The sequence below is a fragment of the Solenopsis invicta genome, chromosome 9 (genome assembly GCF_016802725.1).
Source record: "Solenopsis invicta isolate M01_SB chromosome 9, UNIL_Sinv_3.0, whole genome shotgun sequence".
Taxonomy (NCBI): Eukaryota; Metazoa; Arthropoda; class Insecta; order Hymenoptera; family Formicidae; genus Solenopsis; species Solenopsis invicta.
Genome location: NC_052672.1, coordinates 9405185 through 9421624, shown reverse-complemented (window position 1 = coordinate 9421624; position 16440 = coordinate 9405185). Strand labels below are relative to the sequence as shown.

Here is a 16440-nt window from a genome sequence, read left to right as displayed (position 1 = left end):
AAATTTAGGAAAAAACGCGACAAGTACGCGACAACGTTCTAAAAATTTTAAAAATCGTTTTTAATCTCTTTAGCACCATTTTTATCAAAATTGTGATAGCCAACTTTGGTTGACGGATTTATTTTCAGTGATCAAAAATCCATCGAAAAATACTTCATCTATTCAGGTATCAAAAGTGTTAAACTCTGTTATTATTCATCGAAAATTGATAATGTTTCTCTTCTTTTCTAAATAACTTTCGAGTTGAAGACTCGAACCTTGACAATCATATTTCAAAATAGTGTACGGTGTAGGCAGACTGCAGGATTTAACACCTTGTAATGTCTGAAAAAAAAAAAAATACTTGGATGACCAGATAACTTTTGGTGCAAGCAATTTTTTATCGCGTATCAGGCAAACTTTTCCATAAACACGCTTGAGGCGTCGAATTAGCATAAACGGCAAAAGCGTACCGAGAAATTAGCATACGCCTCGAAAAACCTACGGCGAGTAACCCCGGGCGTTCGGCAAAGTAGCAGTTAAGTTATTAGCATAGAGCCACCGGTTGGTTGCGCCGATCGAGAAAATCGCAGGACCGGTCCGATAGAAAGTGCAGCGTTAAAAAAGCAATAATATAGCGGCAGTTATGCCAGTGAAAATCACTCAAAATCGAGTTCGGGTAACATTGCGCTGCGACGACGCACACGCACACCCGCGACGCACAATTTCCGCGAGAGACTGTACGGAGGATGAATTAGATAATTATTTGCGAGAACAAGTCTCCGCTCGTCGCGAGTGCATCATAACCCTTGACACGAGCTACCGGAACCTATCGGTTATCCGCAATCATTGAATGATCGTAGGCGTCAATTGCCATCCCTGGCGAGCGTATCGCACGCGAGCGCAGATGAGAGGAAGAGCCTGCGTTAGACAGCGTGCATTATACAACGGATGGGACGAGTTACAAGATTGTTTGTATCTTGCTCTCGAGGTTTATCGACTTGCCTATAATCTCGAGCGTCAGTTCCCGCGGTAGATATATCGCCAGATTTGAAGCGATAACGTCTCTCTCTCTCTCTCTCTCTCTCTAGGAATCACGGTATTACGTAAGTCGGAGAAAATAAAATTCTGAGATGTTTTTAGATTTCAGTGCGCGATATTGCAACTTTCTAAGGCCAATATATCTCGGTGATACGAAATAATTAAACAGAACGTGTCGCGGGTGGGGTCCTCGCACGTCGAACAAACATTGAGATCGTAAATGCAACGTTTGCATGTAATAAAGATCGCGAAAGGTGTGCTGAGAGAGCCGTTCGGCGAAAAGGGAACACCCGCTCGGCTCGATTAAGAAGTTTTACGAGCGCTGATGAAGTCTGATAACGAGCTCGATACGTTCGCTCCAGTTATACGGAAGCGCAATACCGTGCAATATTACGCGCGTCCGGGGGGGACAGGTATGTCATGTTAGGGAAATATATAACACGGAAAGAGTGATTTTGCTAAAGTATCTAAACATTTAGCTGGATACTGATCTAAAAATAATTTTATTGGACCATTAAAATAATTATGACGGATGTTCAAGCATGGTGAGTAATGCTGTAAAAAATTTTGACATTCTAGCAATCAGTTTGAGAGTCTAGCATAATTTTGATAGCCTAACAAAAGTATTTTTAGATCTGTAAACAGGAGAAAAGATTTTGTAGTTCTGTTAAAACCGGTCCTTGGTCAAATATTTGTGTGTTAAATTTTTAACAAATTTCCAAGTTTTAATGTTACATAATGCAATTATGTTATTTTAACATTTTGTGTTAAATTGATATTTAACATTTCTCAGCGTTAAAAAAACAATTTATGAGAAAATAAATAAATAACATATAAAAATAACATGGTTTTAAAATATAAAGTTTAAGATACATAAATAAAATGTATGTGTCAACAAATTATAAACGCTAATTTTACTGAAGAAATATATATTTTTTGTGTTAATTTTTTACATAATATTTATGATACTTTTTAACATATTCAGTTTGTATTAAATTAACACAAAAATTTGAATGGACTGCTTGGAACATGAGACGATATATTAAATTTAATTACAATTGTGTGTCCAGCTAAATTTTTAGATATTTTAGCAAAACCGTTCTTTCCGTGTAGGTGTATACACCCAAAGAGAGATCTCAAAAAACATTTGTATGACTCAAAGAAATTTGTATTAGTATAGTTAAAGAAAAGTTTCTGTAATTTAAAGAAATTTTTTGGTCGTTTCTTTTATTAGAATTAAGCAAAGAGTTTGGTTGTGAAACGCAAATTCTTTTTTAAATAAAATACATATATTTTTAAAACCAGAACAATTAAATTATTTCTTACATTTTTGTCAGTACTTCCTTTGAATTAAATAATTATTTGTTTAAATTAAACGAATAAATTGAATAATTTATTTACTTTTACAAGAGCTAATAAGTTATTTTTTGAAATCAAATAAATTTTTATTTTTCGCAGAGGTATTTTCACTTCAAGTTAAAAAAAAATCTAGTTAAAGAAACGATTACATCAATAATTTTTCTCTGGGTAGCTACATACGGAACGTCCAATTTTAACGGTACGAGTACACTTCATGCATATGTATAACATATTCTTATAAATAAAACATGTTCAACGATGCTTGCGTTATTGTTACGTCACTGACGGACAGCTCGGGAGTACGACTTCTCGGAAACTACAAATATTTCAGTTGCAAAAGTTGTAAAAATTTTAACGTTGCGTGATACGTCTTACGGGCATTATTTCCGGCGCTTCGAACGGCAACCTGAGTGACTTATTTAGTTACGAACGGCCGCGCGGCCACTTAAAATTTATTAACTCGTAAATGCCTGGCCCCTATACCGTTACTGTGTTACGAACATGCACGTTCGATAAAGTGCACTTCATAAATTCATGCGTGATATATATCCTGCGGTCAATAAGCTTCACAATCGGCTCGCCTCATAAAATCTAGCGGAATTTCCGTGACCGAACAGCGCCAAGCATATCGTGATTCATCGGGGATTTCCCCATCGGGAGGATAACCGATAATTAGAGCAGACCCCATATATTATATGTATGTACCAATTGTTACTGCGCGATTGTAAAACACGTTCTTAAAATATATACTTTCACACATTTCTTAGCGGTTCGTCAGCCCGTTACAATTTTTACATAAGAATAAGCTTCACAGCTTACAACTACAGTCTTTTGAAATAATCTCCGTTAGGATCATTTATTCAGGGAATTTCGCAGAATGTTATGCCTCTGGCGCGCGGTCGCGATTTTTCGGCTGTCGCGGGATCTTAAATCGGGCCCGAGGGAGGGGAGGAGGGAAAGGGGACCTGGACAGGTAGTCCACAAAGATCGGGTCCGGCTGACCGGCCGGTCAGGCAGGCAGGCAGGCAGGCGGGCAGGTAGGCAGGCAGGCAGGCAGGCAGGCAGGCAGGCAGGCAGGCGGGCAAGCAGACAGGCGAAGGAAGAGGAGGATCGGAGAGGGCTTCCCCCGAGAGCGCCGACGATGGAATGCGAAAGCGTGGGTTCGGTTTGGCCGTAACGCGATCTCGATATATAGAGAGAGCGGCGAGATGGTTGAGGGGACCCAGGGAGAGACTTCGGGACCTATGTACGCACGTGTAACGGTACACTCCTCGATCGCGATCGCCTTCTCTCTCGTAATGCGCTCTCGATCGTCTCGCGTCTCGTACGCGCGTGTAGTATGTTCGTGCCTGTACACGCCGTTTTCGCCGTTGCACGCAGCGGGAGAGCGCGTGTCTCGGTGAAGCTGGAAAGTGAACGAGCGTTGTCGTCGTTAGCGTTTGCCTCCTCGCACCGCTCGCCATCCTCCTCGCGAGGAGAGAAGAGCGTGTGGACTTTCTCCTCGATTCCGAAACTATACCGCCACGCGCTGAATCGATCGGATAGAGTCGTTTTTCGAGCAAACTTCGAAGAATCATTATTTTTTCGCAGACAATAATGCGCTCGAAGGATTTTATTCCTTGTAGGATGACAATCTTCTCTTCATCGTTTTTCACAATTGTTGAGCTTTATTAGCGTCAATAATAGTAACTAGAAATGCTGTAGAAGTGTCGGAATCATACACTGAATGGCGAGTCCCTATCGTATCAGGGGAAGCTGAATGAGGCACCCCCGAGGCAGGTTGCTGGACTCGAGACCAAGTATGATGATGACTGACTTAACTGGAGTGGATAGAGAGCGTCTCGCGGTCCAAGGTATAAATAGCCGCTACCACTTACCATCAATTCAGAGCGAGCGTAAGACTGTAGTTCCTCTGTACAACGCATCACGCAGCGCATAACGAAGTGGCCACTCGTAACACGGCGAAAAAACGCTCTTCAAGAGCCAAACGATGTTTTGCCCGGGAGTAACGTACTAGATTAGCCTAATAATCGTGTTATACGATCGTATAAAAGTCCACCATACCAGTTACGGACTTGACGTCACAATTTTTCTCTTTCGAAGCAATTCCTACGTCTGAGAATAATCAGAAAAGTTAACATCGAGCATTCGTTCCCAAACGCAATAGCGTTAAAAAAAAAACAATGCAACGATTGAATTTTAGTTATCAAAATGTGTTTACTTAAATTTTGTAAAAGAATTTCCTAAAAATTCCCGGATTTTCTAAAAACACTACAAAAATGATCTTGAAGTACAGCTAAAATTTTTTTGCTATAAAAAATTAACTAAAGGACTTAAATGATTAGCAAATATTGTTTTATACTTAATATAAGTTTTATACTTAATCGATCTAAATAATGGAGACAGAATTAATATTTGAACTGTTTGTGAAATTTAGAAAAATAATTTTTCTGTATAATGTGAACTAAATATGATATATAACAATCTATTTATAATATAATATATGGATCTAACTCAACGGAAGTACGGAATTCGAACACAGAACGCCAACTTAAAATAATCTCTTCTTTATTGTCACTGATTTTTATTTATAACAACTCGCAACTCACACGATAATGTACGTAGATAGTATATTTATTGCTAATCAATTTTGCATTATCACAAAAAAAATGATCAAAGAAGCAGTTTTATCAAAGAAAGAGAGAGAGAGAGAGAGAGAGATTTAAATTTAAAAGTAAAATTCCAAGATTTTCCCCGAGTGCCCTTATAAAATCCCATCTATTATTTTCAGGGATAAAGAATTAATTAAAAAATTCCAGGTTTTCCTCGATAGTAAAATCTAGTACAGTCTAGTTTCAAGTGGCAAACTTGGAGAACATGAAACGCGATACTGACAATACCAAAAGAAGATCACGACCTCTGATAAAAAATTCTGTTAATCGTTCCTAATTTATATCCCGCGGCATGAACGAAGAGATTTCGAATCGAGAGACAGAAAAAAAAAGAAAAAAAAGCTTCGACACGAAGATGCAAAGGCAGATGATAATCGCCGTCCCTTTGTGGTCTCGTCAAAACTGGCAGTAACTCGTGAATTGAATGCAGTTTTAAACATCGCATTCATAGAATGCTAAATCGAACCGCACATGAAACGAAGTTTGTGTGCAGCTATAGCCACATAGATCCAACGTCACGGAAGAACGGCAGTGTTAACGCGATATTAATAGCCCGTTATTTTGGAACATATTGTTTTCCATTACTCATCAATCGATTAGCAATAGAGAAAGTGTGCACTAAAGAAAAAAGTTGTTAACTTGACAAAATTCTTCAACTTGATTAAATTTAAAATACACTAGAAGGCCTGTGTCAGTCATAGCGGTTCTTGGTGTCAAATAATAATTTTTTAATTTTTAATTTCTACAATTTTCGGGAAGAAGGCATATTATATATGCTTTTTATAGCATTGATATTACTAAATGTTCCAGCTTCATGACTGTGTTTCAAGTCCAACGAATATGCGGCGCACAGTTTGAGTTGAAAATTGTAAAAATTAAAAATTAAAAAAATTATTGTATTATTTGGAAAGAACGTGTTTTCGTCAGTCCGATATAACGGATTATTGTTTTGATTAAATTTCTTCAATTCAAGTATTCATATATTTCAGTTAAATATATGAATGCTCTAATTAAAGTTCTAATATTTTATGTATTTGAGTTATACATAAATATTAAAATTTTAAATACATAAATATTTGAACTAAAGAAATCAAGTCAAAATATTTAACAACTAATCAATTTAGTAACTTTCCTTCCTCGGTGTACACTGCATTTATCAGGCTGTCTTTTTAAATTACATAGTTTAGATTCAATATTGATACATGTCTCGCTCTATTTATTTCACCGAGTGTTATCTTTTCAACATGATCGTTTGGATACATATCTAACGCACGGTGATATGTATATCAATCGATGAGTCAGAAACGTCACTGCGTTAAAGAGATACGCTCGATTTGTCAGCGCTAATGGCGACGTGAGGCTAGCGGCAGCTAGCCCGGAATGCCGAGACGAGCTTTATAAAGTCGAAGACATCGTCTCGACGCCTCGTTAGCGGGTGGAGTTATTAAGTGCCCCCTCGTTAACGACACGGAACGGTCGTTAACGCGGCAGGGAGCTGGCATGCCGGAACATTAACCATTATCGCAATGCATCGATACGTAAAACCAATGAACACAAGCGGGCGGCAATAATCGCCGCGTGCAAACGAACGTAAAATTGTCGTGAAATTTAACGGGAAACGGCTTTCGCGAGGCTTTCTCGTGAAAAAGTTCCTCGAACGACTCTCGATGCTCGATGCTCATCGACGCACACGGCTTCGGTTATTAATATCCCGCGCGCTTTAATTGCTTGTAATCGCCTATCTTCTACGATGACTCACGTAATAATGCTTGTTAAACTATCGTGCAACGGCGGATGAGAGATACGTCAATTTCTTCCCGCTTGTACGTATATGTTAACCCGTTTTCCACGAGTGTCCCGGTATCGAAGATCTTTACTGCCTGCCTGCCTGCCTGCCTCGATTATTGCATCTGACGCGCGACGTTCGTTACATAAAACCCGTTTAGGCGCGCGTAGCGGACCGCTTTATTCTCTCGCTCGGTCAATGCTACGCGGAGAATTATACGGCGAACACGAAGATGGTATCGCACCGCGCCTTCGCATGCGGCTTCGCTTTACCAACCTTGACCGTTGGAGTGATTCTGCTGCGGCGATGGAGGCTGGCCCTGCGTCAGGATAATTTGACTCTCGAGCTGCTGGAGCTCCGCCTGAAGCTCGTTCAGCTTGCTGTTTGACTTCTTCACGATCGTCGCGACGTCCGAAAGCGACTTGCGATCGGTCGCGACCTCCCTAAGCTTCTCCGCGCCGGCCTTTATCTTCAGCTCCTGCAAACGAAAAAGCACTAAATTCATAATCACGCGTTGGAACGGTCATCACCACCGAGCTCTTATACCATTTCTGACGAATATAGCGTTCTATTCCCGACGAATTTAAATGCATATAATTTATATACTGAGAAAAATACTTAATTTTAGCAAATGTATTTATTGAAATTATACATTTATTTAATTTTTTTCTTAATTTTTATAAATTGTTGGTTTCATTCAAATTAAAAAATAAATTCTTATTGAAAGATTTATTAAAATTTAGATCAGATTTATTAAACTACAGTAAAGTATTTGTTGAAATCTAGTAAATGATTTTTTAAATTTTAAATAAGGATATTTTAATTTTAAAATTAACACTTTAATAAATACTTGTTTAATTGTAGTTTTTTAAAGTTATGAAAATTAATAAATAGTTTACTTGGAAAAAATAAATACTTTTAAAAAAACAATTTGTTATATTTGAGAAAACGTAAACTTGAATAAAGATAACATATCCGACAAAAACAATTTTTCATTTGTAGGAAACACATTTCTTTTTAATTTTAAAGAGCATTATTTTATCTACAAGCTATTTTTTCTTTCATTTAAGTACTTTTCTGTATATTCTTCTTACAAGTCTGAATGACTGCTTTGCTGCACAAATTTTCCTATTCAACGTATTTCATTAAATTTTAACATACGGGAATTTTAGAGATCACTGATTACAAATCTAAAGTCAACATTAAAAAAAATAAAATAAATTACCAAAGAAAAAAATTCAACATGTCTTAATAATTATTTTGGCCGTTATTATGAATCTGCCTTTAAAAATATGCCAGTTATTAATGTAAATTTAAAATCAGCGACCTCAAAAACATTAATATAGAAATTTTGAAAGAAAAGTATACTTATTATCATTTTTATCCTGCTAATTTTGACTATTCTTATTTTTGTTAATCTTATTTCTAACTTATACTTAATGCAAAATAATTACATATTCTTGTTATTCATGTATGCACACAAGTTTTAAAAATATAATGATAGCAAATATAAATCAATTATTAACTAAAATACACACTAAAAATATATAATAAACGAGAAAAATGCACAGGACATAGCACAATGCAACAAAGGGTTGAAGCACATTTATCGCTTGATCGGGCCGCTCCTCCATACGGCAAATGAGACGTAAAATCATGCACGTGCCGAATGATATCTTTCGACATATACTTTGGTATTCTATTATAGAACATTACTGCATAGTCGCCGCGAATTTGCGCAATGAGTCATCAGACATAATCAGAATTGGATAAGTTAATTTATTTAATTAAGTCAAAGTTAATGGCTTATAAAATTAATTTAATTACGCTAAAAATTATATAAACAAAAAATTTAATTAAAAGAAAACGAAGACTAGATTAATTTAAATTAAAAATTGATTTAAAAAAATATTATTTATATTAAATTAGAAATTCGTAATTTTTTTAAGTTAGATTACTCAAAACAATTGTAATAACAGATCATTGAACAAATTTTTAATATTTTATTTGTAAATTAAGTTTATATGCAATAACAAAGAAACATTGCTTGTAAAAATGTACTTTTTCTTTTATAACATTTTTTTTTACATTTTACATAAATAAATTTTTAACTTGAAAATAAAAATAAAAATTTATGTGTTTCAAAAATAACTAGTTAAAGTTAAAAACTAAATCATTTAAAATTAACTAAGTTAAGTTAAAGTTATTAACTTCTTAATTTTATTTTTTAACTTTTAACTTTTTAACTATAATAGTTATTATTTAACCCTGGACATAATTTGTACTTTTCGATCTAGAGCATGTTGGTACTCTTCAAAAGAAGAAACTACTTTAACGAGGAATTAAGGAATAATAGTTGATTTGAAATGAATGGCCTCGGCTTCCGTGACGCTATGTACGCATCTATTCCGCGGTGCAGTTGACTCACCATTTGCAGCAAATGCTCTGGTAACAAGCGTTTATGAAAATGTGCCGCGTTAAGAAACCTATCGCATTATATACTATTATACGCGGCTCTGTTTCGCAGTGCATCTATTAGCGGTAGGCAGCAGTCGGGGAACGTTAGACGAGCGTCTTGTAAAGGCGCTTAGTAAGTACCGAGCAAGATAAAACAAGAGGAAGACAAAAGGAAAGGAGAGGGAAGAAAGAGAAGACGCGTTGCCATAATAGCAAAACTTGTTTCTACGCGAGTTGCAGAAATGCACGGACCACCCTCAAGTTTCCATTCGCAACGTGATTTAGAACGCGGCGTTCGGCGGCATCCGGAAGCCATAGATCATCGATCGCTTATTACCGAGACGTACGTCGGATATTAATTAAAGTACATATAGGTATACATGATAAAAAATGTAACCGCACACGATCCGTAAATACACTCCGTAAAAGATGCAATTGCAAATCTGCATCGAGATTATGGATTCGGTTTAAATCAGCCCCGTACAGGGATACATTTAATCCTTGCACTACTGCGGTAAATATCCACGTCTATCGCAGAATATTTATTGCTAGAGACAAAAAGAGGCAGCCGGAGAACATCGAGGCAGCAAGGAGAGATTAATTTCTATGAGAATAAAAGAAGGGCGCATTAGGCTGATTATTGCTGAGGAGGAGGAGGAAAGAGTGGCACAGGACAGCGGGGGGAGATAACAAAGGAGGCGCAGAGTGCTGACCGTGCTACCGTGTGTACACATAGACAGAAGAAAAAGAGAGCTTCTACGAAGCTCAGCGGTTGTCGAAGGATAAGCGAAACTCGACATACCTTGCGTATTTCTCGGCGAATGTGCTCCCGCAGCTCGTCGAGACGAGCCGGCAAGGGCACCTGGTCACTGCCAGCCACTCCATACTTGCTCGACAGTTCGTGAAGAGCCGGGTACCTGATGTAATCGCCCTGAAACAGATACGAAGTTCGATCCTGATTATTGACGGCCGACGTAGCGATCGGAGGGGCTTGGGGCGCAGAGAGCGCGCAATAAGGACGGGCAGTTCGTCGGAGACGATTAATCACTCTCTAATTAAACTCTCTCTTTCTAATTAAAACGAGAGTTCTTCCTTTTACGTCCGGCAGTAATTTCCACTTTTATATAGACGGGCGAAGCCCGTCTATATCTGTATTTAATCACTTTTTTTTTCATCCTTGCGCCAAGATTCGTATCAATTAATAATCGATATCGTACCGCACTGTGCTCGTTTCTACGCATCGAAGGGCATATAATTTTTCGGTATTACGCGCGAACCCGCGTTAATCTTCATACTAATAATAATAATAATAATAAATGTAATACGATCTCTCTCACGTTTTTAACGTTCGCCAGGATTAAGATAACACCGGGCGGAAATTGCATCGTAAATATCGATGATCGGAGAAGGTAGAGTAATTTATGGTATTTACGCCGCAGAAGTCAGAAAGAATAAGAAAGAGTAGGAGTAATTAGTCCGCAAACCATTCTTTATGTTATATTGTATTGTGTTATGTTACCTTTTTACCGTTAATATTAATAAAACTCGTTGGTTAGATTAGGGTTGTTAACAAAACAGAAAAAATATCCGATAATTTTTCTTTCTAGATTTTTAGATTATTTTTGGAAAAATTCTATGTGTGGCGAAGGTAGTGTTAAAAAAAGCACTTTACCAAGAAAAAAGTATTGAAATTTTTTGTTAATTATAAAGAAAATTTTGTAAAAAATATCAAAAATAAGAATATAAAATATAATAAACTTTTTCATATTTTTAACGCATTTTTAAAGCATTTATAAGAAAACTTCATTGTACTGTAGTGAATATTTAGACATATCTATAGAGATAAATATCTGAACCTGTTTTTCAGATACATTAAGTGATGATATCTTCAAAACAATATTTTTGGTTTGTATAGTAAATTTTTGATTATTGAAAACAAATAAAATAATTTTTGAATTAATCGGATAACAAGTGTTTGCAATATTTAATCCGTATTAAATGTTAAAAAAGAGCGATGGTACGTGTGATATACAAAAAATATATAAAACACAAAGCTAAAAGACCTGTGTCAGTTATAGCGGTTCTTGGTGCCGAATCATTATTTAAAATTTTTAATTACTAAAAAATTATTATTCGGTACCAAGAACCGCTACGACTGACACACGCCTTCTAGTTTTGTGTTTTAATTTCATCAGTCCAATATAACGGTTATTGGTTAGTTTACATTGTCCAAAAAAATATATTCTTTTCTTTCATTCTATAATTATGAGTTTGGTTAGAGAATTCTTTATTATTTTCTTGCTTTTCGCGCATTATTAAATTAATAATAGATACTTCGCATATATATAGGAAACAAAAGTTTTTTTTTTTTCAAATATAAAAGAAATATAAAAGAAATATTTCATATTTCAAATTTTTTTATAGTAGAAAGTGTAAAGTTTTATTAGTATAATTCATTTTCCTTAAACATAATAAAAAAAATACTTGAAAAATTAAATTATCGTTAGGTGCGGCGTATATACCGGAGTCTTCCTCTATCATCGAGAGAAAACATCGCGGAATACATCCCTTGCAGGAAATCATCTGACGCGTATAAACGTACACCATGGTCTACTCCGTGAGATACGGATATAGACGCTAGGCAAACACAACGCACGCAGAAAGGAGAAAGTATCGGTCTCCCGCAGTCTCGCATCGAAACAGCATCATCCATTGTGATGAATGGAACGTCGGTTGAGTTGTCAATTCGCGTAGCGATACAATTGCCTTCGCCCATGGAAACGTATCCAAGGGTATTCGATCAAACTTCTAACGGATGTGTTAGTGACCTACTTCGAGCAGCGCGTGGTAGCATGCAACGCGCGAATCGCAAGCGTAAATCGGGAGCCACGCGAGTATAACTCGACTTTGCGCTGAACGTGATCTAGCCGACAATGTCAGCGGAAACATACCACCGTACACGGCGCCACGCAAGTCCGAAGGCACCTAGAGCTGGTTACTCTGATTAATGGGATGCACGCAACCGAGCACTTCTTCTTTTTGTCCATTACGATAAACGACATCCTTCTTATTCCGTCGAGAAACAGCCCCGCGCCGAAACGGCCAAGTTACTTTTGTCTTCTATATAGTCGCGTATGTGCTTCTCCTGTTCCGTCATGCAAGACTTAACATCGGCGAACGTTTAATGGCTCGTCATTAAGGTTCGCGCTGAGCAAGAAACAAACGAGTTCCCATCGCGATTAATCACTGCTGAATCACTGTCACTGGAGAGATAATCTCGATGGCAAGGGGGAGGAGGAAAGACTGCAATCGCGCGGCCAGGTAAACGTCAGCCACCTGTTGCAGCGAAAATCTACGATATCACGTCCGCACGCCGTATTTCCGCGATTCCGCACACTGTCGCTGTTACACGGCGACAGCGGCGTAACTGTAAAACTCGTTCGTATCCGGAGCGCGCGCGACACTGTCCTCGAATTTAAGAAGCAAAACTGACCAAGAAGAAGACAGCGTCGACGCCGTTATCTCTTATCTCAGCTGCGCTGATAAGAGCGTTACTCAACTGTAAAACGTGAACGTTATCGTTTCCTTACGATGCTATACGAATACGAACGAGGTACCTTAAAAAAGAAAAGCAGCCAATCGTCAAGCACCAACCAAACTCGTTACTCGGTGCCATCCGACTGTCTTACGGTATACATATTTTTTAATAAATGATCATACATGTGCATAACGATGCATCAGTAAGCTTCTAGATAGTTTTTTTAATCTTAATGATAGTGTCGTGTTGAATGTTGACATTTTATTTTGAAGTATTATTTTTTTTAATATATACTATACATAATACCAAAAAATAACTTGCGTTTAACCCTGCTCGGTGCCTAAAATAACGAGTCGGACGCAATGCATCTATACTAGATTCTAATATTCTTTCGAGCACATCTATCTCACAAATTCATGACGCACACATTTTTAACTGATTGTGAATAAAGGAAAATCCTCTTTTATATGAATGTATTTTATTAAAAATAAAGTTTTATTTGATCCATTTCTAAGCGTAACAATATACCAAAAAAGCAACAGCATGAGCAGGCGCAATAAATCTAACAGATTTATTTTTAAATAATACAGCTGATTGCTATAAGTTTTATTATTCCAATATACTGCACAAAATAATCTTTTGGACAAAAAAAAATGTCGAAACTAAGCAGCGTAAAGAATCAGTCAGAATAAAATACGCTATTATGGAAAACGACTACCCACTGCAAAGGCATAAACATAGCTAAAGATAGTGGACAAGATGCACGAGAACGCAGTCTCCGAGACGAATTAAAAACTTTAGGCCACAGGTAAAAAAGTTTTAGTCGTAATCATAAGGTTGTAAACATATCGATCAATCGAGTATTTTAAAATGTAAGATCGTAATTTTGATAATGATTGGTCGATTTGCTTACGGCCTTATGATTACGACAAAAATTTTTTTACGTATGATGGCCTTTAGATATTTGAACATACGAGGTGTGTTCAAAAAGTATCGCGAATTTTGTGTTTTTTCAAAAATTATTTATTTATTCATGAATATCTATTTTGTCCCCTTCAAAGTAATCCCCATGAGATATTATACACTTGTGCCAACGGTTTTTCCAATCTTCGAAGCACTTCAAAAAATCATTTTTTTTTATCTTGTTCAGCTCCTCCTTCGATGCCGTCTTTATCTCGTCAAGCGTAGCGTAACGTCGTCCTTTCATGGGCCTCTTCAGTTTAGGGAACAAGAAAAAGTCACAGGGAGCCAGATCTGGGGAATACGGTGGCTGCGGCATCATTAGTGTGTTGTTTTTGGCCAAAAAGTCGCGCACAAGCAACGATGTGTGAGCAGGGGCGTTATCGTGGTGCAAAAGCCAATTTTTGTTCTTCCACAAATCCGGGCGTTTCTGGCGGATTGCTTCGCGCAAATTGCGCATAACTTGCAGGTAATATTCCTTATTGACCGTTCTACCCTGTGGCAAGAACTCATGATGCACCACGCCCCTGCAATCGAAGAAAACTGTCAGCAAAACTTTCACATTCGACCGAACTTGGCGCGCTTTTTTCGGTCTTGGTTCGTGCGGCAGCTTCCATTGAGATGATTGAGCTTTGGTTTCCACGTCATAACCATAAACCCACGATTCGTCACCAGTTATGACCCTCTGGAGCAAATTTGGGTCGTCGCGGACAGAGTCCAACATCTCATTAGCAATGTTCATGCGATGCTGTTTTTGGTCGCAATTGAGCAATTTTGGTACGAATTTCGCGGCGACCCGTCTCATGCCCAAATCATTGATAAAAATCGAATGGCACGAGCCAATCGATATGTTTAGGTCCTCAGCAACTTCTCTAACGGTGATTCGACGATTGGCCAATACCATTTTCTCCACTTCATTAATTTTTTCGTCTGTTGTTGAAGTGCTCGGGCGTCCGGCACGCTCTTCGTCGTTCACATCTTCTCGGCCTTCTGAGAACATTTTGTACCACCGATAAACGTTGCTTCGGTCCAAGGTAGCTTCTCCGTATGCCACAGTCAACATTCGGAATGCATCCGCGCACTTAATTTCGTTTTTCACACAAAATTTGATACAGGTTCTTTGATCCATTTTTTTGAATAGGTAAAAATCGAAGACGATCCAAAACACGTGCAAGCAAAGCAGCTGTCAACAATTAAGTGAACATTCAAAATGGCCGAGCTTGTCGGCATAAGTGAGAGACATGAGTACCAACATAACGCCACAAAAAGATCGAAATTCGAATATACGTAACCCGCGAAAATTCAAAATTCGCGATACTTTTTGAACACACCTCGTATGTTTACCATGAATCTGTGAGATCACATCCGTATGACGGAGGGTTAAGTTTAATTCAGGTACGACAATATTTTATTTTGTTAATTAAATTTTGAACAATATCATTTTAATTTGATTTTATGTATATTAATGTATAACGTTACAAAATATCATATTTTTGTATTAAAAAATATTAAATATAATTAATATAAACAAACAACTTTTGTTCTCTGTAATTTATAATATTATACATGGTGTTCATTAATGAACCTGGGTTGTCCCCACGTTTTACCATAGGAGCACGCATTTGTTGTTTCTAATATAATAATATGCTAGAAATACATATCCGTCGGGGGATAAATCATGCTCCTATGGTAAAAAGTGGGTGCAATCATTAATAAACACCCTATATATTTACGTTTTCTTAGATTTTATAATACACAAAAAAAAATTAGCATCGAATTCATAATTCATTGTTTTCTATAAGCAAGAATATAAAATCTTGGAAGAGTTTAAGATTACAAATTCTTTTAAGAAGATTTTATATTCTTGCTTATATATGAAACAATAAATTGATAATTTGATACTAAGTTTTTCTTGTGTAGAGAATAGTAAACTAAAATCCCTTTGTTTGGTTTTGAAATTTTCTCTTTAATTAAAATCGATTTCAATCGAGTGAGTTTAACTGGACTGAGTAAAACTTTAATAGCCTTGCTTGCTTTTGGATGAATGAAAAAACTAAAATCTAGAAAAGTAATACAGCATATTAAATATCAAAAAAATATCTATTCAAGTAATTTCTAATAGTTATTTTCAGTTATTTTCATCTCCATTCATATTCTGTTCGTACAAGTTACGCAAATATTTTCTTCGCGCTAAGACGTCGCCAAGTGGACGACGAAGACTCCCGCGGGTCTGCCTTCCAAAATAATGAAAGTACATCTGGTTGTCAATTTGGTTTTCGACGTGTGTGCACGGCCGACATTCTGACGCACGATCTATTTTCATTCATTCCGCCAATATTTGTGTCGCTATACGATAACCCTCGGAAGGTCAACAGACGTCGCCTTTTCGACCGGGCAAACGTTTCGCTCGAGGTGATTGGGAAAATTGTGAAAGCAGCGCGAGAACTTCGTTTTCACCGGTGCTGCAAACCTCCCGGGCGAATCATCATCATGTAACGCCAAATTTAGAAAATGTTACCGTTCGCAATAGCGTTAAATTACCGATGATTTCGGTATTAATCCATTGACGACGTATTTCGATCGAGACCGTAATTTTAGTCTGAAATGTAAATAGTTGTAAAATCGATATATATATATATATATATATA

The 16440-nt window shown here is 37.1% G+C and overlaps 1 protein-coding gene across 3 annotated transcripts in view; it reads right to left on the bottom strand.

Annotated features, from left to right (window-relative positions):
- Window positions 1-16440, bottom strand: part of LOC105203347 (serine/threonine-protein kinase N) — a 42738-nt gene that overhangs the window by 21114 nt on the left and 5184 nt on the right. For all 3 annotated transcript variants that reach the window (XM_026141165.2, XM_026141164.2, XM_026141166.2), the window contains exons 2-3: window positions 10097-10225; window positions 7114-7315 (exon numbers count right to left, since the gene is read on the bottom strand). In XM_026141165.2, coding sequence (XP_025996950.1) covers window positions 7114-7315; window positions 10097-10225 — 331 coding nt within the window. The remainder of the gene's footprint in view (window positions 1-7113; window positions 7316-10096; window positions 10226-16440) is intronic.